The 27,296-nt window shown below is 43.8% G+C and overlaps 1 protein-coding gene across 1 annotated transcript; it reads right to left on the bottom strand.

Annotated features, from left to right (window-relative positions):
• Positions 1–487: 487 nt before the first annotated feature.
• Positions 488–27,296, bottom strand: ZNF217 (zinc finger protein 217). The gene is made up of 6 exons (XM_054644583.2): positions 27,175–27,296; positions 11,629–13,417; positions 9,420–9,545; positions 7,014–8,597; positions 3,647–3,770; positions 488–2,525 (listed from the first exon to the last, which is right to left on the bottom strand). Exons 2-5 carry the CDS (start codon positions 13,025–13,027, stop codon positions 3,661–3,663), a joined length of 3,219 nt encoding a protein of 1,072 aa, XP_054500558.2. The 5' UTR covers positions 13,028–13,417; positions 27,175–27,296; the 3' UTR covers positions 488–2,525; positions 3,647–3,660.

Below are 27,296 nucleotides of genomic sequence, written 5' to 3'. Positions count from 1 at the left end.
TGGACCAGACTCCCCTGGACGCCTTCCAAGCTGATAATTTCAGTTTTGAGATGTGGTCAGAGGTGCTGGTGAGGTCTGGCACCTCAGGAGAGTTCCAAGAACACAACAGACCTAGAAAATTTTGCAGAACGCACTTGGTTTAAAAAACTTCATAATAATTTAATGCAAATTATGAAGTCTCACAACAAAAAAAAAACACAATTAATGCTCCTCTCAATGTTATTATCACAAAAAATGCATTTAATAACTCAGTTTCCTTTCCTGAAGGAAAATAACTGCAAGAGAAGAAAGCAAAAGTTTCTTCCTTATTTCAAGACAGATTTTCTGGGGAGTGACTCAGTATTTTCATGTAACTGAACATGAATTTGGATTTGGTTATTGGCAGCTTCTCCCTCTCCCCCAGCAATGCGAGGATGGTGAAAGGTCAAGTGAACATGAAATTCCAGGCAACTCCTTTTAAGCCTTAAAAGCAAGACACAGAAACCAGTTTTGCAAAACACCAAGTCTATATTTACATCCACATGTAATAATATACTCAACTAAAGTGAAATACATCATAAATTAAATGAGTAATGTGTGCCTGCTGCTTGCCGACTTCCGGTTCCAACAATTAAAATAGAACAAAATGGAATGAAATAAATACATTTAAAAAAGAAAAAAGAAAAATCAACAATTTGTACCTCTATATATGCACTGCTATTTCCAAAGGAACATACAAAACCAGTAGTATCCCAATAGTTAATACTGATGGGCAAAGTGTGGTGATGCTGCCATGGAATGGAGGCTTCAGGTCCATTTTTCCATTCCAACCCCAAAAAAAGCCTTGAGGGAAACTGTACCAGCATGAAGGAGATTAAAAAACAAACAAGCCTTAGGTCTGTTTGCTGCAACACGTTAAAAAGCAGCCCTGCACCTCCGGGCCAGGGAGAGATCACACACAAAAATAGATTAACCCTTTTCCAAGTGAATTCATCTTCAAAAATAGGCTATAAAAGTGCAAAACTAGGAAAAACAAAAATCTAGATTATGTACATATGGCTCAGCTTATGAACAGGAAAACAGGTCAATAGTGTACAATTTCCTGATACACAGCACTTCATTCCATTGCCAGTTTACAGAAACATTAAAAACCAGTCCCATGTACAGGAACTAAGACAACTGGAACATCTCAAGTTGCATAATGAAAAAACAAGAGTTTCTAGGTTTTGCTATTTTACATTTGCTTTAAGAGGGAAGAGAGAAAAACAAACAGTGCAAAATATTTAATTGTTTTGTTTTACTAAAATATATGGAAGTCAAAGCCAGGTACAGAAGGAATTAACTCTTAACTACAACTTCATGAGAAGAAAGGAGGAAGGCAAGTTAAAATATGCAACAGTTCTGCTTTACTGGCTGGTAACTGGCCATCTTCCCTTTACAAAAATTAAACTGCATGTGCATTAGAAAAAACTCTTGTTGTCTTCACAAAAAAATAAAAGGAGATATTCTCCCATTTACAGGTTATTTCTCACTCATTTTAAACACCCAGTAGATGCTAAACCTTGACATCAAGAAGCTTCCAAGCACAGTCAAGTAGGCTCCACCACAGCCACATCCCTTTTGCAGTCTGCAGAACCCAAATTCGTATTTCAAGGCTCTTATTGAGACTTTACAGCTTTGGACAAAGGTGCAAAGGAGTTCTTTTTCTTGAAATGTGACTGTGTGGAGCTTAGTACAGAACCAAACATTTGAAACATGGAGATTATTATTGTTTCTCAAGCAAGTCCCAGGGATTTTCTGTTTGGATGGTGGCAGAGGTGTTTTTAAGAGGCTTCTCTGAAGAACAGCAACCAGTGCCAAGAGAAGAATGCAGCCACATTTCAGGAAATCCAAAATGTCAAGTATTGCCTCATGCTTGCATTTGAAACCGTGCTGGAAAGAAGCCCAGAGCAGCAGAGCCCTCCAGCATGGCCTGGTCCTCACCCAGCCAAGGCAGAGCAATGTCAGCACCGTTGCTTTAACGTTCACAACATTTATAAACCGGACACTTTCAGACAGTTTATTTGGAACTTTTAAAAAACTAACATAGTTCAACAGGAAAAAAAAAAAAAACAAACAAACCAACAGATGAGAAACTTTCACTTTTATGAAAAAGGAGCATTACGCCAACAGGATTTTCAACTTCAATATTTACAGTTTACCTGAGGTGCAACGATATATATTCTTTCCAAGAGAAACTCTTCAGCAGCGCTCAAGTATGTAAAAATAGAACTCCTACCTAATATTTGGTCAATTAATTCTAATGAAAAATACTCAAAAGTCAAGGTCAAGATATACATTCTCCACACACCTTCATAACCCAACTGTTTAGACTACTTTTGTATGGCTATTTGGTACAAAATGTTAAAAGAACCAATATTATAAAACTGTAGTGTTTCTATATACAGTACAATCACAGCTTAGTTCAGTAGCTTTCACCATTTTCTCTTCCTCAGGGGATGAATTGCAGGTATAACTCCATGGAATATGCACTTGTGTCCTTAGACCTGGAGGGGGAAAAAAGAGCAATAAATATAAATTTGTGGTATACAGCTCTAAAGCAGTACAGCTCAGTTTTTGCTGGGAGGAATGTCTTTATAACAAAGGGAATTCCTTCCACATCCTTGGTAAAGAATTGATACTGCCATGGAAATCTGGACTGCCAGCTTTTATCTGGCAAATAAAGTCGACTTTGGGAGATGCTCAGCCCCAAGAAGAATCTCAGGCATGAAATCAAGTTAACAACAGAACCAGACAAACCTATGCCTAGTAGGAGGACAATAAGAGCAGTAAGATTAGAAGAATAGAGAAATAAAAGTGTTTTTAAAGCTGTCAACTCAATCAACGTCAGACAGCTCTGCTCCCAAAATCTTTCCATAAATTCACGTGTGCTGGTCCAGGTGCTACAGCATTCCAGAAATACTCCTTAAGTGCTCCCCTTAAAAGGGAAATGATCTGTAGCTCTGGGTTACAAAAAGGCCAGCATCTATTTATTTCCAGTCCTGCAGAGCACCTCTGCCCTGAGCAGTGAAGGGTGCTGAGCCTCAGATCCAGCTGCAGCACTGAGGAGATGAACTCACAGCACCAGGCACAGCTTTGACCTGACCTCCCTCCCTCTGCTGAGCAGGGAAATCCATCTGGAACAGCCTCTGGATCACAGGGAGAAGCTGCCCAGAGCTTCAGGAAGGCCTCCCCTCCCTCTGGACCCAGAGCTGGGTCTGAGGAGCCCTGAGGGCTCAAAGAGCAGGGGCTGCACCCCAGCACCCAAACTGTGCCACAGGCACCTCCCTCACTCTGCTCCTCCACCCTCAAGGACTGGCTGAACCTCAACGTCCTGGCTTCACCTGAACACTTCCCACTGGAATTGTAACTAATTCATGCACTTATCTAGTGTTACCCTCCCATTTCTCTGAAAAGAGGAGCATCCTGTACCTATCAAAGAAGCCACTACCACTACCCCAAACAATGAGAGCTGCCACCCCAGCATCTGGTGATTTTATGAGCAGGAAATGTTTATCTTTTCAGGCCCAGACTTTCACAAGCTCCCCTCATGCTGTGCAGGAACCTTGGATGCCATCAGCAGCCCATGCAACGTTTAAGGAACCATTAGTTGAGAAGGTTTGTGTACCGTTCTGGAGTGATTCAGTTCTTCTTGTCACTGGGTCTGAAGGGTGTGTTCCCCACAAAGGGCTCAAAACTTCTCTTCTGCAGCAGGTTGCTGGGTAAGTGTTGGTATGACACTGATCTCTTTCCTGGAAAAAAAAGTCATTTAAGGCAGTTAGCATCATTTCCTGCACCTCTCTCAGGTCCACAGCAGCATCCAGAATCCAAAATTCCTTGACAAATCATCTCACAGTCAGGCCTCAAAAACCTAGATATTCCTATTATATGAAATTCACCATCCAGAATAAATGTAAGGAGAATTAAAAGATAATTTAACCACTCTGTGGTAAGTTTTATCCAAGTGATGTCCAGCTCCAAATTTTACTCATTTTATTTGCATGAAAGAAATGTGTTTGCTTAACTCATCCCACAGCAGATGCCCTACCTAAGAAGGTCTAAGTGCTACACCCTTAATGCCTACTTCAGTTCCTGTATTTGTTTGAAAACTGAATTTTTCAATGAGAATTTGAGAGGGAAACTGGGGTACTTCATTGCTGCCATGGAGGATTACATGGAACTCGTGACACTTTAAAGAGTGTTAATACCATTTACTTGCAGACCTTTGTTAAGCAATTTTCAGTCTAGTATACAGGTAGTTTTGTGTTTATCTGAGACCATTAATTCACATTTATAGATGTGAAATCAATGCCTGTTCCATATTAAGTCTTACTAGCTTAGGCAAGCAGTCAAAAACACTTCATAAAATTAAGGCAAAAAGTCCAGAATCATTACTCCCACAGGATCCAAAAAGCCCAACTGCCATCCATATTCCATGAAAGCTTCCAGTGCAGCATTGAAAAAAAAAAACTCCTGATCTTTAATTAAATTAAAATGGCACAGCCAAATTAATATTTCAGCAGAATCCACGGAACCATTGGAGTGTGTCACGAGCAATTGTCTTTAATTTGCAGCCTCTGCCAAATCAATCAGCCAACAGGTTATCCCTGATAACATGTTGCCATTGCAAAGGCAACTAATTTGAGAATAACACAAACTGAGTGGTTTCAGAATGTTTCTGTCTCTTCAGGGCAACACGGGATGGCAAAGCTTACAAGCAATAAGGGAAGGCATCATGCTTTAATCAAGTTTGCCAAGTGGAACATATTCTCCTGACAACTTGATCCAGCATTTAACATGCGACAGAACACGAAGGGGGCACCACGGGGATGTTGCCACAAGGCACACGGGCCCTCAGAAAAAGGTTTTGACATCGTGGATTATGAAATCAGCAGGGTTCAAGAGGAGGAGAGGGCAGAAAGCTGCAGGTCTGCACCTGCACAGCCCTGCAGATGGTATCACACAGCTGAGGTCTAGAGAAACTGTTGTGTTTCATATTTTTGACAAAAAATAAAAAGAATTTAAAGAAACTTTTATCTCTGCTCTACACCCACAATAAAATTCTGACACTGAGAGGTTGCTTGGCTGTTACCCTGAACCCTTCTCAATAACTATCAAGGTTTGGGTTGGGTACTTCTGAGCAAATTGGTTGAAAAATCAAGAAATTACCCTTACAAACCTCCATCTTCTAGCCCAGGGCTTTCATGGAAGTTGCTATGAACACCCAGCAGAGGGGGGCTCGTTTCAGAGCCTTTCCAATTGAGGTAACAGCCATAAAAAGTTGCTTTTCTCAGCCCGAGCCAGCACTGGTAATGAACAATGAAATGCTCATTTCCATGACAACAATGCTGCCAAATCAGCCGCAGCTACCGTTCTGAGGGCTCTAAATAACAAACCCAGAGCAAAGCTCCTGACTGCAGGGCAGGGTCTCCGGGCTGGCTCCAGGGAAGGGGAAGCAAAGCCTGGCCTGGAGACCTCTCTGGCAGAGGTGGAGCTTCCAAAGCAAGAACCAGGAGGATTCCAGTGAAGTCCCTGTTTAAGAGCAGAGCTGCTCCTGCAGCAGGCTGCCCTTGCTCACACACTCATGATCCCTCTCACAGCACCAGGACAGCAGCTCCTGTGCTCCTGGCCAGCCCTGTGCAGATCCCAGTGCCCACTGTGCATTTCCCACAGCAGTTCAGGCCCCACAGCCAAAGCCCTGCAGAGCCCAGGAATGAGCCCCATCTCCCCACCCCTCAGGGACTCAGCTGTGGTGCTTTTCCTTCTCCCTCCCTGCCCAGCCTGGGCACACAGCTGTGACACCTCCCCTCCCCTTTCCCATAACCCACTAGGAAAGCCTGCATACTTATAGATAAACATCAATTATTTCGATGTGATATAGTTTTGAAGCCCACAACCTTAAAACAAGCAAACAAAAACCAGAACAGAGTGAGCAAATACTTTTTTTTTTTGCCTCATAACTAAATGTGGATTCAGTATTTGCAGTTTGCTGACCTGAGGGAACACACCCCTGCTTGTTACCGTCCCAGACTACTTCAGAGGAGCAACTTTACTGCTTCCAGAGAATGGGAGCATTCAGAGTTCAGGAACCTCACAGACTTTCAGACTACACAGCCCACACAGGCTATTCATTTTTATAACGGGATCTTCGTCTCAAAATTCAAAGTCCTGTATTTGTAGCTAAGTCCATGCTGAGCTCAGCTTCAAGTCATAAATACCACCTTCTACAAATAGTCAGACAACTGCTTAAATATCACCCAGCACCTTTTAATCTTGGCCTCCTGCTGACTTTTTGAAAATGTTGACCAAGGACAAAACACAAAAAGCATGTATTTTGTAAAGTACCAGAGTTCTCCCAATACATCACAAATCATTTATCTCTGCTAGGCCCAGAAGTTTCCACAGAGCATTGCTACACCATAATTAGAATAGCAGAAATCTGTTGTCTTGATTTAACAAAGTATTCTGTTCCTACTAGAAGTTAAACATTAAAAAAAAATCCATTGAAGAGCAGAAGTCTAAAATTTACATCAGTTTTATGATCTGCAATACATCCTTTTCTGCTCTTGAAGGGAACAATTGTCCGTGGCAGCTTTTATTTTTTTTTTTTTGGGTAAAAAGTTTTATTAATATTCCAGATGGTCCAAGACTTCTGGCACATTAAGCAGAAAGTCTTATTCCATATCCTGGATTAGTCAACATGTCTGGAGTGGTCTGATGAGCAAACAATACATGTTTGCCATCAGAAACCTGTGGCAGAGGGGAAGGGGGAACTTGAGGAAATTCAGACCCCTCTTTAAAATTCAGCCCTTCCACACCCAATTCCCCAAGCCGGGAGTCTGCTGAACCTGGATGTTTAAAATCCAAGCACTGACTGAACTTGGTGCAATGCTGAGTAGAGCTGTATTTTCAATGTTTCAAGGTGGGCACACACTCACTTACATCCCACTCCCCTCCCTGGGCAGTGGTGTGAGAGGAGGAAGGAGGGACCGTACCTTCTCCTGTCGAGCTGGTGACTTGGCCATTGCTAGATCCACAAGAACCATAAAGTGATCCAGAGCTGTATGGCTCATAGGGCTTGAGAGCAGTCAATCCATTGGGAGGGTCAGCATCATCTGCACTGAGGAGCCCTTGTTTGGCTGGCAGAACAGAGGGTGTGGGTTTGGTGCGAGGGTATTCCTGAGGTAGCAGATTTGCATATCTGTTTGCAACGTGCAATCTGCTCATTTCGTATCTCCTGTAATTAGCCAGCGGAGAGTCCAGGTGCTCCACAGCTACCACAGAGGGTTTCATCCGTTTGGAAGAGCTTTCTCCATAGTCCAGACCTGCACTGCTCCCGGATTTACTGCAGAGATAGTCTCTCCCTCGCTGGCAAGCCCAGCCAGGGTCACTGAGGTGAGACTCCAGAACCCCATTCATGCTGCTGCTGACCAGACCAGACTGAGTCACTGGGGCACCCAGGACTTTGATTTTATAGTCAGATTTCTTTACTCTGTCCAGTACTGGAGAGATCCTGAAACTGGAGTGCACTTCTTCTTGCTGAGGTTGTCTGTAGTTGTTTGCCTGAGCTCCAAGGTTACTTTGCTGTTTATGAAACTTGAGGTTACTGGGGGCTGTACTGCTCGACTCGCTCACAGAAAAGAGAGGGGCTTTGTTCTGAGGAGGGGCACACTGCTTGGCTTTCCCTGGCTGCAGTGGCTTTTGCTGGGGATTTGTGGAAGCCCTGTTTTTATTGGGATGGAGAGGCAGAGGAGGCACATCCTTGCCCAGCAGGGCCGGGGGGCAGCCTGTGCGCCGGGCCTTGGCCAGGGCCTTGCTCCTGTAGCCGTTCTTGTTGACAGTGTCAGGGTTGTACTTGTGCATCAGCCTCTGGTGCATCATGAGGACCTCGGGGTAAAATGTCCTGTAGGTACAGAAGGGGCAGGTGCTGGGGGCCAGGAGGCCTCTGCTTGCAATCACTGAACACTCCTGGGAATTCTTACTGGTTAAGTCCAAGGGCTGCTCGTGACAGTCCACGACAGGTCTGCGTCTGGAGTTCTCAGTGCATTCTTGCATATTGTTCACATTTTTCCCACCAATAAAAGCACAGATATACTGGACATCATCTTCCTCTGATGCCACAGAAGCCTTTCTCTCTCTTTTAGGCTGAGCTTCCTTGGTTTCCTTCTCAGCCTTTAGTTTCTCTGGGTAAGGAGCAGGCACGTTCTCAGGTACTTGATTCAAGCTGCTACAAACAGAACCTTTGTTCGATTCCCTGGAATTGTTCTTTACTTTTAAAAAGACTGTGCTGCCTATTGCATTGCTCAAGGACAGAACCTCCTTTTGCTGCTTGGCAGGTGGGCAGCTCTCAGCATCTTTGGCACCATCAAAAAGCCTCTTTAGATTTTTGGTTTCCGGAGCAGCATCAGCAGCCAGCGACAGCGCCGTCTCCTGACCCCGCAGGGAGCCTTTGCTGTCACCCTTCCCATCAGCTGCACTGTCACCATGCCTGTCCTTGTGGTGTCTCTCTAAATGATACCTCAGGGAAGTTTTCTGGGCTGCTGCATACTCACAGAATTCACATTTGTACGGCTTTTCACCTGCAACACAAATTTATCAGTAAATCACTCTGAGATTTGAAGTCTTGATCACAAACACAAGGGAACATTGTGGACTCAAACACTAAAACTGATTTTTTCTCCCCTTCCACACACTCCTAAGTACCAAACTCATGTAAAACATTTAAACAACAGTATCTTAATGCTTTTAATAACTACAGTGACATCTTCTGGCTGTGCTGGGATGTTCCCACAGGCTGGCTGTGGATGGAGATGGGAGCTGACAACGTGCTTGGCAGAGATAAGCAAGGAGTGGAACTCTGGGTCAACCCTGCAAGCTGCAGCCCTTGATCATCCCACAAGTGCCCCCTTCCCAACACAAGCGGGGCAGCTGAGCTGGAAACTGAGCTGCCCCCCAAGGACACACAGGCAGCAGCAGAAGGGTTTGTCTGGCTATGCAAAGCAAGGGCTTGAGCTGAAAAAGAAACTCAGCTTTTCCCCAGGTAGCAGCAGCTGGCAGACAACCAACTTCACACCTGAGAAATTGGCTGGTTTTTAAATTAAAACCAAACCCTAAACTTTTGCTATAACACTAAATGTAGAAAAAAAAAACCCTTTAAAATATATGGTTTTAACAATACTTAATGCAATTAGCATTATTTTAAACCATTTATATTTATGTAAATAATTCAAATAGATTTTAATTGCAATTATTTAATTTTGTTTAGAATTAGAGAAAACTTTGTTCTTAGCATCAGCAATTTTGAGGGCAGTTTCTGTTTTTCAAAAGCAAAATCAAACATTCTATCCAGGTGGACTCAGCAGATTTCCCTCCCCTCCCCAAAAGGTGCAGCCCCCATTTACCTGTATGAGTTCTGAGATGAATATTGAGGTAATAATTGGAGCGAAAATACTTTCCACAGTAGCTGCATTCTCTGGAGGTCCCAAGGGTTTTAACTTTTGTTCTTTCCAAGCTGTCTTCATTTTTATCTTTGGGGGAAAATACAAGCATATTATGAAGAGCAAATGCAAATCTGCAGTCTTGTTAAAAACAGTAATTTTTTAATGATAAACATAAAATTCTGAACTGCAGTCAAATTCTACACTCTGCAAGTAACTTTTGCTGTGTTTTGCTGCACTCTGAGTCACAAGAGCATAAGAGTTAAAGAGATTTCTGTCCACAACACTGTGGTTTGTGACAGTGACCAAGGAGCCCACAGAACAAACAAGATTCAAAGAAGAAGACAAAAGAAGTTTTCTTGATTTACCTACAGAACCTTGATGGAGAACAGCCCGTCTCAAATACTCACACAGGTTATAACTGTATTATTTTATTAAAGGAGATGTTTGAATTAGTGCAAGTGGGATGATTCAGACTAAAAACCTGATCTGTGCACAACAGCCAAACACAGAAAGCTGGGGAAGGAAGGCAAATATGCCTTCTCTTTTAAATTAATTCTATAATGGTATTATTTATGTGCTAATCAATGGAATGTCTGTAGAGAGACACTCCTTAGATTTGATGAGGAGTATTTCCTACAAGGGTCCTTAGATTTGAGGAGGAGTATTTCCTACAAGGCTCCTTAGATTTGATGAGGAGTATTTCACTGTATTATTACGGAGTGAGGAAGTGCCAGGGTATTCCAGGAACAAATCCAGGGATGCCCAAGCAGTTCCACGCCAGTGCAGAGGCAGGAGGTGCCACAGGAGGGCGGCAGGGACAGCGGAATGGCAGAGAATTCACCAAATCCCACCAGCAGCCACAGCGGCTGCGCTGCGGCTCCCATTGAGAATCCAGCCTGCTCCACTCAACAGCCAAGGCAAGGCTGGCTGGAAACCCTGGGAGGAAGGAGACCTTTGGTGTGACTAAGAAGTCGGATCTATAATAGACTTGAAAGAGTTCTTTGAGGTTCCTGCCTGCTGCAAAGTGTCTCTCCTGGAAATGCTGCGTGGCTCAGCCGGGTGAGTTAAACAAACAGCTGTGTCTCCAGAGGTGTGACTCAGCAGCTCACGCCAAAATCTGCTCTGCTTTAGGATAAGGCGCTGAGAAACAAACTAAGCAACTTCACATGAGGTAATCATTTCATTCCTTTGTTCCTGCAGGCAAAATAAAGGCTGCACATTACCAGAAATGGCCAAGTCAGGCCTGTGTGGGTGCCAGGACATTCTGTACGCCGTGTCTTGCCCTGAGATTATGCAAGTGTCTGTTCCTTAGAGCCAGCTGGGAGCATGTCACACACAGAACTGCAGATTAGCTGGAGACTTTCTGCCAGGCCTTTTGTCCCTGACATGCAATCTTTTTCAATTAAGGAATCATTCAGTATCACTTGCTTTTCTAAGACACTGTGACATGCAGAATTAATCCTGGGTAATGTACAGATGGAGCCCATCCACGCTGTCAGCAATCCTTCCAGGCAGAGGAGTTAAATATACACCTCTCTTACATACAGGTCCACATATTAACAGCCTGTGGCCTTACACAAATGAATCAAAAATGCTGGTTCTGACATTTAGGCTTTCAAATTACTGTTCAGAACAAACACTGAACTTGCAGTTAGACAGAAAAAAGTTTTAAATTATTCTTTACTTCTCAGAACCTCCAAAGTTCGAGCACTCAACATTTTTTGCCCTTAGAAGATAAAGGGGGGAAGAAAGTGAAACTGCAATTATTTCTCATAAAATACACTTTGTAAAAAATATGTGCTGAATGAGAAGGGATATGGAACACTCCAAAGCATCCAGTAAAGTCAGAGATAAGGGGTGAGTAAACAGAGACTTTTTCCAATTGTTAAACTCACTGCTATGAAATCAACTTCAATGACTGCAGTAATTGCAAGAAGCCCCAACACAACTTCAAAGACCTCAAAATGGCAGCATCCAAACCTCCCTTACACTCTCACTTTCCTCTGTTCCTTTTCCCCCACCCTAACATTCCCTCTCTAGTTTTTGACCATTTCCTATCACGTTCTGAGAAGATAACGGAAAAGCACGACGCGTTCTTTGGCTCTAAGGAGCTCCTGAACAACTCTCAGTACCAGCCACTTCCAGCTGAAGTGCTCCCCGTGCTACTCACCTAAATTAATTGTTTCTGGAAGCCCATCCTCAGAGCCATCCTCAGAGCCTCCCTCCATCCTCTCTGCTGCCCCGTTCTCCTCCAGGTTCCCCATGATGTCGGCACAGTAGGTCCTGGCAGCGGTGGAAGTCTCCCCATCACCCCGCCGGTCCCTCTTGTGCACTCTGGAGTGCAGGACCAGCTGGTGGTATGTCCTGAAGGCTTTCCCACACTCAGAGCAGTGGGTTGGCTTCTCTTTGTTCTGGGATGATTTAGAATCCATCTCCATAGAAGGCACTTCACCAGAGGGATGTTTCAGTTTGTCCTGGGTTAAGTTACCATTCCCTGTGAAACTGCTGTTTTTATTTACCTTTGACTTCCCTGTAGTTTCAGCCTGGCTACCTTTATTTGCATTCCAAATTTCACAGAGTTCTTCTTTATCTGAAGATGACTCATCGTTGTCTGTACTTCCTTCTTGCCCTGGCTCTTTAATCTGCCCGTGGCCAACTGCAATTTTACCTTTGGTAGCCAGCTGCCATGCTTGATACGTGGTGAAAGGATCCAGCTCAGCAATCCACTTCGCAAGCTTCTGCAGTTTGTCCTTTTCCGGAACCGAATTTGGTCTTAAATTCAAGAATTGGAAAAATTCCTGGTTTTGAGATGTTTCTTCTGCATTGACTTCAGCAGTCACTTGGGGGCTTTCACCATTGGGAACTGATTCTTTGGTATGCACTTTACTGTGCTCAATTAGAGTCTCTTTATTGTGAAATAGGAAACCACAAACCATACAAATTTTGTAAGGTGACGTTACGTTTTCAGTTACGTGCTCCTGCACCACCTCATTGATTGTTATGGGCCCTTCAGAACCTTGCTGATGCTTGTTTCTAGAACCAGGTTTTCCAGTGTGCGTTCTCATGTGATTTTTGAGGAACCAGGGCTCTTTAAATCTTCGCCCACAAACATTACACCAATACGTGAAAGAATCTTTATGCTTTTTCATGTGCGCCTCAATGTCAAAAGCTTTATCAAACGTCTGCCCACAGACTTTGCAGCTCAGCTCCTCGCTGTCCTGCTCGTTGCTGGGTGAAGGTGAGCTGGTTCTCACCTGACACTTATCCAGAGGGCTGAGATACTCAGCCTCCACCCTGAGCACGGCGGGCTCGCACAGCGTGGGCCTGTGCTCGGTTAGCACGTGCTTCCCCAGCTCCTCAGGGTGCTTGAAGCTCTCATCACAGAACATGCAGTCCAGGGGCATGCAGCCCTCGGCCTGCAGCAGGAACTTCTCCTGCAGGCTCTTGTAGGAGATGGTGTTGGTTCCTTTGATGGTCATGGAGGCGTCGCTGGTCTCCATCTGGGCTCCCACGGCGCTGGCGATTCCCTCGGGTCCGTCCATGTATGCCAGGAGAGGCTGCGTGGGCATCTTTCCTCCCTTCTGCTCCTTTTTACATCTCTCAATGGCAGCCTGCACTTCTCTGGGGGTGCTCCCTGATCACAGTAAGGACACTTGTAGAGTTCTCCAACATGTGCTCAAAAGTCTGCTCAGCTGGAAAACGATTTTTTATTTTTTTTTCTTTCCACCAGCAGAAAATTGCTTCTTCTTCAGCTTTATGTGCTTTCACACATCCCAGCAAAAGAATCCAAAGATTCGTTCAGTGACGGGATGAGGTTTCTTTTGGATTGTTTCTTCAGATTTTTCAAGTCTACAGATACAGTCAGTTGCACTTAGTTTTGTTGCACAAACTTTTCAAATAGTTGCATTGGGTAAAATACACTCAAGGCCAAGTTCAGTGCCACAAAGAAACTCCAGCACCTGGGAAAGAGAGAAAAGAGTTAGTCAGACCTTTCAAAAGAGAAGCATTGTCTCCCAAACAATGCAAATATTAGGGCTGAGAAGCACCAAGTGCTTTAGAAGAAAGTGTATTTTTAAGAGCCAACTTTTCTACCTGCCAAGTTGAAATCGTTTGGTCTTGAACATCCCTCTGTTGACAACTGTTATTTCTTTGCAAGGCTTTGTCTGTCCTTTCCAAACCTGCACTTACAGTTATATAATACTGCTGAAACCATATTTCAGTGCTCTCCTGAACTCATAACAATGCAGCAGCCCAAGTAACCTTTCCTTGAACCTGTAAAACCACAGCAGAACTCCACTTGTTTGTCCTCTAAAGGCTGTTAACCAAAAGGCTTTTTTTCTTTTTTTTTTTTTAAGACCAGATAACTTGGCATCAGCTTTTACAGTCCGGGTACACAGGGAGTGTCAGCACAAATCTTTGTATTAAGAACCATTCACCAGTCCCACTACTCAAAGCTTTCCCTATCAGCCACTTTTACAATGCTTGTGACAATTCTGGGCTGGTACAGTAAGAACATCTCAATGTTTTGTATGAACTAGTGATACTGTTTCTTGAACAGTATTTAAATTTGGTATTTAAATCATCCAAGAGGCCAATTATTACATTATGAAAACAAAATTCTTCTACTTTTAAAGTGTCACAAAACAAAACATGATTTATTGATTACACTCACAAAGGAAAGTTTAGGATTCTGCAATATTAAATAGGGTTATAATACAGCTAATCACAACTCCAATTTAAATCTCTAAGCCACTGAGTTATAATGCCTGCTAGCAACAACTCATGGGCCACCACTTTGGGCTGACAAATTATAGTTCTGTGGAGTTCAGGGCTCCAGATGATGAAATTTTTGGGTAAAGGAAAAGTCTAGCAAACTAATACAAGACGAATATAAACTGCAGAAGAATCGTTCTGAGACATTTCCAAATAAAGTAATAACTAATGAAAAGAATTCATTCAAAATCTGACTCAAACTTTGGCAAATTATTTCCTAAGAGCCAGCTGGCCAGTGACCATATGATTTGAACTAATATAGCCCAAAATACATTATGCTCTGTAACTCTTAGAGCAGAAAACAGCATGGACACAAGTTGGGGTTTAAAATTCACCTCAATTTTTGCCTCTGCCTTGCTTTCATATGGAAAAAAAGGAAGCATTTTGTTTTATTTGACCCAAAGAAAGGACAATAATTCAACCACAGCCCTGCAATAGTTCAGGCTGCCAGCTTTCCACAGTAGATGATTATCAGTTGACTCTCAGCTATTGCTGATCAGAGCTGGTTGGACAGAAAAAGTGGTCTTGAGCCATTAAATCTTAAACCATTGCAGTAGAAATCAGCCCAGGCAAGAGAAGCAGCTGGGGAACGAAACCTCAGCACACACTGGCAGGAGTCATGGATCCAACATCTCCAACACTTCATCCACTTCCTGCAGCCTTGCCCTGAGAACACTCCTTGCTTTTAATTTGAGAAGTCAGCACCTCCTTTCCAATCATGCAGACCACAAGATCCTGGGGCCTAATGAACATGGGTAAAAATAGAAAATAAAAACACCACCACACCAGAATGCCAGTAACAGGAGAAAATTATTGCTGCCAGCTGCTTGTTTTTCATTTTTTTCTGTTTCTCCAAAGTTTAAAGTCTCTTCACTGGCCAGTCCTCCAAGCCACATATTAATATTAATTGTGCTGATTGGTTGACACAATCAGCACAATTAAAACCAAGAATTGTATAGGGTTTTTAAATCCCAAGTTGTTTCTGGTCTGGGCCATAGGCTTATCCCAAATCAGACACAATTGCAGGACCTTGCAGGGTAAGGTGGGGTGCAAGAGGGACCAGATCACTGCTGATGGCGACAGAAGCTGCATTTTCTGCAGCCAAAGTCCCTTCTCTAAGTACGCCCTTTATCCCCATTTTCAGTTTCATCACTGCCACTTCCTCTCTGCAGAATGAATCAAAAACCTCCTGTAACACACAGGTTCACTTCAGCTTGGGGGGACACTTCTGCTTCTACTGCAGCCTTTGCCTTTCTCCCCTCCCCACTCAGCTCAGACCTTCCCTCACTCCCTATTTGCATGTGAAGGAGCCAGAACCAAAGTCTGAAGCTCAAGTATTCAAAAAACTTTTTCCCTTTTGTAAAACATCAGGAGAAAACATATCAAAGGCTGCTGGTTAACATGTTTTGTACTTCATGTTTCAACTTGCCTTTTTGTTCTATTTCTACTGGAGTTTTAAAAGGTATTTTTTTACCCAACATGCTACAGCAAAGCTCAGTGAGCATCTGCCTGCAAATAACTTAAGTTTCAAATTTCAAAAAAAACAATCCAGGCAAGATTAAAAAAGTGGAACAAACTTAAGAGTTTGAGTGCATTTGCTTTCAGAGCCATAGGGAAGTGCTCTGCAGGAAGAAGTGTAAAAATCCTGCTAGAGAGAGGCCAGAGGCATTTCTGGGGCATGAAGGCAGATCCAAAGGGCAGTGCCTGCACTCAGTCCCACAACGCCAACTGCTGGGGCTCAGCAGCCACCACTTCCTTGCTCATGTCTACAAACAGAAAAGGCCAATTAAGGTTTGCTACACTCCCACTTTGTGGCACTACAGCAAACACACGATGGAGCAACAAGAATTAAGTCACTGGAGAAAGGAAACAGATGAGAGGCAGCAAAATCCACCCTGAGTGCCCTGTTCTTCATGGCATTCTGGGGTGAGGTGGGGTGGAGAGAGCTCCTTTTAGCTTGGGCCACCACACATGGCCCTGCCAAACCCAGCCTGGGATAAAAGCAACACTGACACCACAGCTCCAGGATGTTTTAGAATTTAACTGACAGGCAAATATCACATCTAGGGAATGCCCCAGGTTGGTCAGGGATGGGTGAAAAATCCACCTCAATCAATCAATAACATCCTCTCTGATAAATCTTCTTTGGAAACAGGGCTCCTTCAGTCCCATCTCAGCTGCTGGCAAACAAAACCTGTCCTCACAACCACACAAACACAGAGCATACAACCAACACCTGAGTCATGAGAGGAGTTCCACAGGAGCTTGGGGTCAGTTTTGGTGGCTATCAATAGGTTTGAAGCCCTTTGGAGACTTCATCAGGGCACTCTGCAGCTGGGCTGGCTGCTCAGGGCTCTCATGCTTTTCATAGAGGCTCTGAACAGTCCTAAGAACCACAGCTCATCCTCTAGGCAGCACTGCAAACAGAGCAAGATATTCCTGTTTCAGGAATCTGAAATGCCTCTTTGCAGCTCTGGCTCTTGGATACACAGGAGAGAGCAGCTACAGACTGGGAAGAAACTGCAGGTAGCATTTCTGAAGGGAAGCGCAGATACAACTAGACAAGAATGGATTTAAACTGAGAAGAAGAAAGAATACAAGCACTGGAGTCAGGAGGTGAGTTAGAAAGCTCTAGTCTTATTCTGTATCTGGTGATTACACACTTCTCTCTGATTAGATCCATGCCTTTCACAAGTAGGCAGGATTTTATGCTCTCGCTGTTCAGACAAGCCAACACATGCCAGAACTACAACCCAAATATCCCCACCAGGATTTTATCCATTAGTAATAAACCTTTCTTCCTACTGAAGATAATATGCCTTGGATTTGAGGACCAAAAACGCTGATTAATTACATTCCTGTTATTCAAAAGCCTGGAGGCAGCAGGAAAACTGTCCAGAGTTGCCTCAGTTCTGTTCCTTCCTTGGAAAAGTGGACAACCTGCAACACTGTGACCATGGCTGAAGGTCTGTGCAGAAGCTCAGCAAATAGAACACTGTACCTGCATTTCTTGTGCCTTCTTTCACTTTCAGAAGACAAAAGGACACACCAGTATCAGAGATACTGAGTAAAGGAACAGAACAAAACAGGAAATCCTTCCTTCCAACAGCTGAAAAGCGATAAACTTGCTACAGATGAACTCAAGGTTGAAAATAAAAAGATTACTTATCCCCCTCACAGAACAAAGCAAGAAGTTCCACTTGTGACTTCCCTGGCCATGTGCAAACACCCCCCTGTCCCTCCCAGGGCATGCTCCAGGGGCAGTGAGCAGGGCAGGAGGAGCCTGCACCTCAGTTTCAGGGTGTTACCGACTGCACCTGATGCAACTAGAAATATATTTCAGCTGAGAAGAAAGAATAAAACTACTGGAAAAGTTTTAGGCTGAGCATTTAGCACACTTCAGCTCACCAGTGAGTCATCCCTGGCTGAGTGCTTCAGCAGGTTCACAGCGATACCCATTATATTTATAAACACCACAAAACACCCATAAAGATTCCACTGGACAGATGAGAACATCTTGTTTTCATTGCACTTGCCACACAACCTAAGAACCACACCAAAACCCTGCTGCATAGAAATGGATTATTAAAACAGAGAAAAGTTTAATTAATTAAGTGCCTGTAGAGAAATTTAATTTATTTTTATTAAATTACACAACCCAAGACAACGTATTACATAGTCTTGAAGATTTCTTTGGGAAATGACCTATCAGGAGTAATTTTATTGCATTTCTACTTCCTGCATTTCAAAATTTCCATGAATATGTAACAAGAACTCTAGACACACCTTTCAGAGAATAGCACAGTCTAACCATTGAATTTCCCATTTGAAACACATTACAGAGGCACTGGGAATAAAAGTTGCATGGCAAGTCTCAGGATAAACTATTCTTTGCTAATTCAGTGCTGCAAAACCATTGTTAAACTGTTAAAAGCGACCTGGAACAATTACAGAAGTTAAAGTAGCTGCTGCAACACTTCCTGAAAAAGAGAAGTGAGAAAACTTGAAGAGTTACAGCCAAATCCAGGACACTGAAGTTACTTTTCTTCTCTGGCAGATAAAAACTCAGACACAACTACCTCAACAAACCCAGATTCTCAAATTCAAGGCCAGGAGCAAAATTATCACTGCTTAGCTGACCAGCTTCTTCCAGCTGCTGCAAATCAAGCACCTTCATTTTTACTGGGTCTATTGAACTTGAGAAACTTACACACAACTCTCATTTCCACTTAAAAAAACCCTACAGTTTTCCTCATGTTTCAAGAAGTTTCAGGATATTAAGAGTCATTTTACACGAACTGTTCTTTTCTCTTGGTGTGTTTATGCCCCAGAACAGATTGCTGGTAAATAGATTTTACACTGCTGATTGCATATTGAAAATTCCAAGTTTAACACCTTTTTTTACTTCTAATTTCAAAGATTTACTGTAGTTGTTCCAGTCCTACCTAAGGACCACAGATACAACAAACCAGTTAACATCACTTTTAACAACACCTCACTGGGACCACAAATAAAAACTAGCTTATGTATGTTATCTGTTTAATCTGGGCACAGCTGTGTTCAGGTGTAACCCTGATCACAGGCACAGCAGCTCATGCATAAATAAATAACCTTCAAATCCTCAACTAAAACCTGAGCTGAGGCTGAACTTCAACTTATTTAGGATGTTTTTTAATATACAGATACATCATTGCATAAAGCTAAGGCAGCTGCACCACACCTACAGAGTTAAGCATAAACAGCACCCTAAAACAGTTCCTAACAATATTCAGGAGCTCCAGATTTTGGGATGCCCCTCCAGTGTCCTGGCTGGGTGTGGTGTCTGCACGAGCCACCAGTGACCCCAGTTCTGTGCTGGGAGCGGTTCTGGTGTCCCCTGGCACCCCTAAGCTCCCACTCCTGGTTGGAAAGCCAAGCCAAGTGTCATGGTGAGCTCCTCACTCACCACGTGTCCCAAAAGGTGAGTCACATTTCCAGAGTCCACACTGAACCCTGGGGTTTGGCTCTGCAGGTAGCAGGGGTTTATGGCAGCCACTGAACTTCCTCTGTGCGCTTCAGCAGAAGCGTGTGTGTCACACTTGGGGCAGGAGGGGCTTTCCTTTCCTCTTCAGGCACAAATGCCTCTGCTACCCCATCCAATACAGGGATAGTACCTGATTTTAGGGCAGATGATGCAGTTTTGGCTCCACAGACCATGACCTTATTTCTCAAAGAATACAATTGTCCATTGCCCACGACTCCAGTGACAACACTGCAAAGTTATTTCAGGCAGCCCAGATAAAACCTGACTTTGCAGAGCAGCACAGAAGCCAAGAATTATTCCTCATTACTGGGCATTCTGCTGCTTTCTAGGGAGGGAAAGAGCTACTCCCATCTTCAACAGTAGATCATTTCACACAACTTCCCTGAGTGCTCTGTGTTACTGGAGGAGCACGTGAGCAATCCCAGCGCTGCTCCTGGTCACACGGAGCCTTTTCTACCAACTGTGCAAGCACAAAACTGTTTTTTATACTTTGTTAACAGTTCAGCCCGATAAAGAACTAACACAAGCACTTGTAAAGGAAATGGAGATTCAGGGGGAGGAAGGGGAGGAAGAGAGTTGTTTGTTTCAGTTGCAGGAAAGATCAAAACGAAGATGTTCAGGTTGAAAAGAGAACATAAAAGATGACCCTAAACTGGAATTTCCACTCCCTCCATCTGCAAATTTAAGTCTCCCTCCTTAGTCTTCATCCTTCAGGCTTGAAGATTTCAAAGTTATCCTAAACTGCAACTCTTTCATGGCTTATCCTTTTTATCCCCTCTAAGAGACGCTCAGTTAGAGCTCCTTCTAACACCACCACAGAGATTTCCAACACAATGATCCTAAAACAATTCACAAAAACACAACCAGAGTGAGCCATACACAGAATTCGAGACTGTTATTATCCAAGCATTTCTGCACACACACTTCAGAAAGGTTTCTTGTTGAAAGCCCTTTTGCAGTCAGATAAAACAGACACACATGCGAGTCATTTTCCCCCTGAAGCCTCGCAAACAGGATTTTAATCACCAGTGGAAAATAACTCACAGTTAATAATGAACAATATTAGGAAAACTCCCTCCCCCCATCTCAGACATCTATACTAATAAAAACAAAGGATATCCTCTTTCTCTAAAAAACCCTTTCCTGGAGTCCCTTTTTCTTGAAGGCTATATGTCTACCAGGGCTTTGGCAGGGGATGGATGAGCTGAGTGTGTCTCCTCAGAGAGCTGAATGCCTCTTCTATCAAAGGATCTAATTAGGCCTTTTAAAGCAGGCAACGTATAAGCTTGCAGCATTCTGCACATGTTTTTCCTCCACTGAGCAAGAGCAAATATAAAAGAGACTAATTCTTGGCATTAAAGGAGGAAGCACTACAAGTAAGTATTGACTTTTAAAGTTCAGAAGGACTGCTCAAACTGCCAGATCTTTTTCCTTTTTCCCACTGATTAGGAGAGAATTTCTCAGGAGTCACAAAACCCAAGTGTACTTTAGACAACAGAAGTGACCAATACCTGTTGTAGAAGAGCTGAAAGATACAAGAATAATCCTATTTTAAATAAGTCTGGGACACATTTCACCACTGCTGTAGGATGATGCAACTTCATTAAATCAAGAAGTTACATGCACTTAAACTGGCAATGACCCCTTACCTTACAAAACAGTTTATTGTTCTCTCCACAGCAGGTAAAGGCTCTCGGTGGAATGAGTGATACATTTTTATTGTTGAGTCAGTCTCACCTTACACAGACTGCCTTGTATGTTTAGTCTTGGTTTTCATTTAAAAGAAGGTACTTTCAGAGACCTTAAAAGCAAATTTGACTTTTTTACTTCTTGGCAAAGGGATGTAAGGTCTCTCCAATAGCCACAACTACAAAGAAGTGGTAAATTCAGTTTACCAAATTAGACATAATTCCTTATTACTCAAGAGCCAGGAGTTCCTCTGTTGCAATTACAGGCAAGTAGCATCCCTTTGGGCAGCATAGGTGAAATAACAGGAAAAGAGATTATTTTCCTACTCCTGAATTTGAGAGAAGCGGTCACTCCCAAGGAGTTCCTTTGTTAAGGCCATTAATGTGCCCTAGTGCTCTCACCTGGCCTCAAGTCTGAGCCCAACTCTCCCCCAGCACAGCTCCAACTGCTGCCCCTTGGAAGGAACAGAGCACTCTCTGATCCCTGTGCTCTGCAGGGCACTTGGAAGTTGTCACTCTCGAACACAACCACAATTAGGAGCTCGCAAAAGGCAATCTTGAAAGATGGAAGAAGGTACAGAGTCCAGGGAAAAGACATTTAATTGTAGTTCAGTCACCCCTGGAGCAACATCTGAAGGTACTAAAATAGAAAAGTGACAGAAACAGACACTTCCAAAAGCTGCCTCCCTTGTCCCGTGCAGGTGGGAGATCTCCCAGAGACTGATGGAGACTCTTTTAACTCCCCAGCCTTACATTCCCCCTCACCAGTGGGCTGCAGGGATGTGTGATGTACCCAAAATGGCCTGTACAGCATCTGCAGAAACTGAGCTTTCTAACAGGCAATTTCAGACCCCAATTGTACCAGCGTAAGAACAAAACAAAGTTAGAAACAAACAGGAAAGGTGAACAGAAGGTGGGGCTTCTCTGGGCCACCTTTCCATCCATTTTCCTTACACTGTACCAGACATCAGTCCTTGGTGTAAATCTAAGCAAATCTAATTTGCTTTTCCCCGAGTACCAAAGGAGAGAGGCAGAGAAAACCCCCAGGACTGCACCCATCCCGTTCTCTGCTATCACAACCAAGTGCAGGCACAACACCAAGGCCTCATTTCCCTGATGCAGCTCAATCAGAGCAGCCTGCACTCCCTTTATTACAGTGAGAAATGCAAGTGTACCTATTGCGCATAAACAAACTCAGACTTTGATACTTTTAGTTACATAAAATCTGCAGCTCGTAGAAAAGCACCATCCAGTCAATTATTCACTTCTGCTTGGATGGGTTTCTGCTCCAGTCTTGAAGGCACCCTGATCTACATAGATTTCCCTGCATATTCTACCCACATTTCCTCTTGTACTTTCTTTTGAAATCCTCGAGGCAGCCTGATAAGCAGTTCCATCTCATTGTGTTTCCAAACACGTATGTCACCTATATTTTTAATTTCAAACTCATTTTTCCCAGCATGTACACTGCTCTACTTTGAAACTGCAAAGTCTGCTCTTATCACACCGCTTTAAAAAAAAAAGGAGGAAGAATCAAGAGTGCTAGATTTATGATAAGCTATAAACTATGCTCTGACCAAAGTCATATGATTATAACAGTAGAAGTTTTTATGTATTTTTCCCATTGACATACACCCACGTTTGGCATAAACAAGCTTCATCAGCAACAAAAGGAGATTATTTGGCAATTTCACTGAAGGAAAAAAAAAAAGTTGATTTCTAAAAGCAAATTATTTAGAGAGAGCAACTTTCTGTTTTGGAAGCACATAAAAACATAGGTAAATTTAGGCTGAAAAAGGCTTTTTTCAATCCTGAAATACAACATGTGTTCAGAATCTTACATAGCTTGGTCATATCCTTTTCCTTACTTTTGTATTCAGTTGCAAATCTCTTGTGGAATGAGTCACATCTCTCTCAAAGCACGCATACAGTAGTCAGCAGAATCCCCTCAGCCATTCATGCACCAGGAAGAAAAAGTTTTTTTTTTTTTCCCTAAAGTCACCTTAGAAAGGCGGGTGGGGGGCGCTGAGCAATGCCCCAAAGTGGGTTAGAAGTTAAAAGCAATCTGCAAAGCCTGCCCATAGGAGATGTGGGAAGGCTCTGAGGGGGGCTGGAGACGCAGAGTGTCCCCAGCCAGAGCTGAGCTGGCACATGGCAGCCCTGCTGCAACCCAAAGGCTCACCCTGCTATATTTAAAGACAATACCTCAACAGCGAAGTATTACAACATTTAAAGTGAGATAAATAAGCATAAGACACAGGCAAATATCCTCGGTTATTTAATCATCCCCAAAGCAGCGTGGAAGTGTGAGGCTGAGTTCAAAGGTCAAACTCTTCTTTCAGCTTCTTGCAAAGAAAAGAAAGCTCAGCCCATTTTACCTTGGGGAAAGGGGGGCTGCTCCTTCCATATGCCAGCATTTCATAACACAGGAAAGAGGGAATGCATTTACATCTACACTGGATGGGATCTTTTCCTGGGACAACGCATTCCAAATCAAGATTCAGGTTAGAAAGAGCTGGGACAACAGAAAGTCCCAAAGAACAAAGGGAAGTTAAAATTTACTTAACGTTTCCCCAGAGCTTCTTAATTGCAAACTCTCAGATTTTTTTTGTAACTAAAAGTTTACTGTAATCACTGGATTGAAAGTCTAAGTGAAAGCCACAGTTCCCTTTTAAAATAATTCCCCCCTGATTACAGTAATAACTTAGCACTTTGTACAAAATATGGTATTAATCTATCAGCATAGTTCTAAATGAAAATACAGTGGTAAGAGGTATTTCTGAAGGTTAGAATAAGTGCTCAAAAAGGAATTTTTGGAGTGTGATCTAATGAAAGGGAAACCAGAATCAAGTAGCCTTTTGTGTAAGACAGTCTGATAAAAAGGTGCTAAAGTTTATTATCTTCCTCTCTTTTCCAGCCCCTACCCTAAATCCCGCTCTCCCCACCCCTCCACCAAAACAAAGCAAAACCAAAAAACATTATTCACTTAAAGAGGAAAAGAAAGAAATCCTCTAATGCAAAGCCTGGAAGCCATTCTCTAAAGACTACTTAATATGAAACTTTGTTTACAAGACACCAATATAGCCTCCTTACCACACTCAAAACCAGAAAACATCCACTTATTAAAAGAAATGCTTTTTCTATTTTGATCAACAAGGACGTCGGTATTCATTTTAATTTTAAATTCGGCCCCAACAGTGCCATATGAATGTTTAAAACTCATCTATGATATGCACTGTTTGAGAATGTTTAAACAAAGGAAGTAGGAAAAGCCTTAAAATACACAGCAAAACTTAATGGCTTCAATTTTTAAATATAGCCTGATTGCAGCATGGCAAAATTATTCTCTTATGCTCACAGTCAGCCTTCAGAAAGAATAAGTGCAGTCAGTGGAGTAATTTGTCCCACTGGAAATTCTGTATAAAACATCTACCTAAAATAAACAAGGCTTCGCAGCAAGAATCGTCAGTTGCCATTAAGGACACACCTTAAAGTTCTTACCACACAGTAACTAAACAAGTACAAACTAGTGGGGACTGTTCGCTACTTTTGTCTTAAAAGTTAATGAGATCAATTCACTGCTCAGTATCAGATCCTCAGATCATTTTCTGCAAAATGCAGCAGACAAACAACCCCCAAAACACGAACATCCAGGCTTTGAGTGGCTGATGTGTTATCAGCAAGGCTGAGCTTCTCGCAAAGGGGAATAGAAATATTCACATTTAAACCTGACACCACGTAACAGTAAAAGGTAAAACGCTGAAGTGCTCAGAATCTGGAGCTCTGGTACTGGAAGGCAGCTGTTGTTCCCCTGCCTTTTCTTTTGTTGTGCTTAATCTCATGTCAAGTCATTCAACCAACTCCAAAGCGATGAAGACATAATTGAACAACCTTAACTAAAAACTGATCTACTGTTCCTCAACTGCCATATATGCTGTTTAAAGATTAAAAAAAGCCTAACTTATGAAAAACAATCCCCAGAATTTAAATCAGCAACTCTGCTGCATGCAGAAGAGTTGCTTGGCTGAGGGCCAAGCCAATCAATAATCACTGTAATAGCCATGGTTCTAAAGTTATTTGTTTTTCATATTCACCACCCTGAAAAACTTAAAAGGCAAAACTTGAAAACTCAGATGTTGATTTCAGGAAAGAGCCTATAGAGATCGAAAATCCAAGTATTATGCTCAGCATGACGAGATTGCTCACTAAAAAAAACACGTTGCAGAACGATCAGTGATCACAAAGCCACATTCCTGCTACAGATCTTAAAATATTGACTCAGTTACAGAACTAGTAAAGGGGAAGAAAAAAAAACCTCCTCCACCCTCGCCCTCTTCCCTCCCCCTCTGCCAAAGAATGCAGTTTATCCTACTTATTTGCAACTGTCCTTTTCTATTATCCAAGGAAAGGCTGAAACCTCAGTGTGGACATCCCAAATTAAAGTCTTAGTCGTATTCCCAAACCTCCAGTTAAGAGGAGCTCCTAAGAGCAATAAAACATGGCGTTAAAGCATTTGCAAGCCATTGTCACAGCCCTGTGCTCTGCTACCTTTGCAGCCCCAGAACCAGCCCCCACCAAGCATGGAAGCGTTGGTCAGCAAGTCAATGCCTGCTATTCAACTTGTAGTTAGGCGTTTTATTTCTGTGTCTTCCAGATCATATCACTCCTGCATTTCACGGCCTAATAAAATGTGAAGAATGATATGCTCCCTTCTCTCCCCCCCTCCCTGCATCTGAAACTGCGTTATTTCCCTCTCCTCTTTTTCACACATTCTTACAAAAAACTTCCCTTTTCACATACTTCTATAAGAAAATATTTCACTGCAGCTATACTTCAGTTCCTATTTCTATTTTCGATTTTCAGTAGATTCTTCTGCTCCTGCCTCCCCCTCAAACCCACTGGTAGAAACTAATGTAGTTTTAAACCTCTCAAGGTCATTTCAAAAATGAAAAAAAAAAATGTTGCCTTCAAAAAAAAAAAAAAAAAACCTTTAAACACACAACCCCCCTAAACTAAACCCTTTTCACATTCAAACGCCTTTCATCAGCAGATCAATAACCCAACAGAAAGATTTTTGTTCCCCACCACTTCAAAACTATTACACTTCAATTCAAATACTTACTGGGAGTCACACAGCACATTTTATGGGATGGCTCATTAGAGAGCATACAGACCTTACTTTGGGTGCAGGTTTTCTGTGTGGGAGACAAACAAACAAACAAAAAAAGCCTCACACCCCAAAACAGAAAGTCCAGGGGGCATCACGGAACAGGAATGAAATCCAATCTCTGGATATTCTAGAATTTTATTGTCCTCGCCTGGCAACCTCTTTTGTTGCTTAAGAAGTCAGTTGAGGCTTATTTATTTATTTTCTAAACTTCCTATTCCCCTTTAAAAAAAAAAAAAAAAGGAAAGAAAAAAAAAAAAAGAACCACGATGCTAAAGAAATGATCGGGAAGGCTTTGGTCTTTGAAGACAAAGGTAAACGAAACAAAAACGGGCAAAACGGATCAATAAACTTTTCATTAACAACCCCCCCCTCCGCCCCATGAGCCACTTACTACAAATCCTTCTTCCAGGAACATCTTTGACTCACAAAGAAATATTCTGCTGTGGCTGCGCACCCCCACCCCGGCCGAGCGCGGCCCCCGGGCCCGGCGCGGCGCCTCGGGGGGGCCCCGCGACCCCCCAGGTGTTGGATGGCAGCGCGGCCCCGTCCGGGGGCGCCAGGGGAGGGGGCGGCGGCGCGGCGGCGGCGGCGGCAGCGCGGGGCCAGCGCGAACTTTGGGGTGGGAGGGAGCTGGGGAAGGGCTCCGGCCGCGCCGCCGCTCTGCCCGCCCCGCCATGGGGAGGGGGCGGCGGGAGGGGCCGCTACCTGCGGGGCCACGCACACCTGGACCTTCCTCCGCCCCCCCGGCCCCGCGCCGCCCTTCCTGCCTCCTCCTGCCGTCCCCCGGGACAGCGCGGGGACGGGGGGGGGGGGCTCCGAGCCCCGCTTCCAAGCGGGGCGGGCTGGGGGCCTGCGCCCCGAACCCTTCAGACATGCCGGCGGCAGCGGCCCCCCCGCGCTCACTCGCACAACCGGCCCCTCACGGCAGAGGCCGCCCGAGGGACGGGGCTGCGCCTGCCGCAGGTGCCCCCGGGGGGGGGGGGGGGGGCGGGGAAGGTGAGGAGGAGGAGGAGGAGGAAGGGGCCCGGAGCCCCCGGCAGGTGCCCCCCAGCCCTGCCTCACCTGAGCCGAGGCGCCGCGGGGCAGCGGCCGCGCCGCGCTCGGGGCACTGTTTGTAAACGGCTCCGCGGCAGCTGTTGCTCGGGCAGCCCCGGGACACGCCCCTCCCGCGGGACACGCCCACC

Source organism: Agelaius phoeniceus, chromosome 17, assembly GCF_051311805.1.
Source record: "Agelaius phoeniceus isolate bAgePho1 chromosome 17, bAgePho1.hap1, whole genome shotgun sequence".
In the NCBI taxonomy this organism is placed as follows: domain Eukaryota; kingdom Metazoa; phylum Chordata; class Aves; order Passeriformes; family Icteridae; genus Agelaius; species Agelaius phoeniceus.
Note: the sequence above shows the minus strand (reverse complement) of the source record. Positions and strands in the feature narration are given on the sequence as shown.

Coding starts and splice junctions, on each gene's coding strand:
- ZNF217 (XM_054644583.2), bottom strand. CDS start 13,027: ATGCCCACGCAGCCTCTCCTGGCATACATGGACGGACCCGAGGGAATC. Junction 9,546..11,628: donor TCCAGAAACAATTAATTTAG/GTGAGTAGCACG, acceptor TTTCCCCCAAAG/ATAAAAATGAAGACAGCTTG. Junction 8,598..9,419: donor TCATCTCAGAACTCATACAG/GTAAATGGGGGC, acceptor TTTGTGTTGCAG/GTGAAAAGCCGTACAAATGT.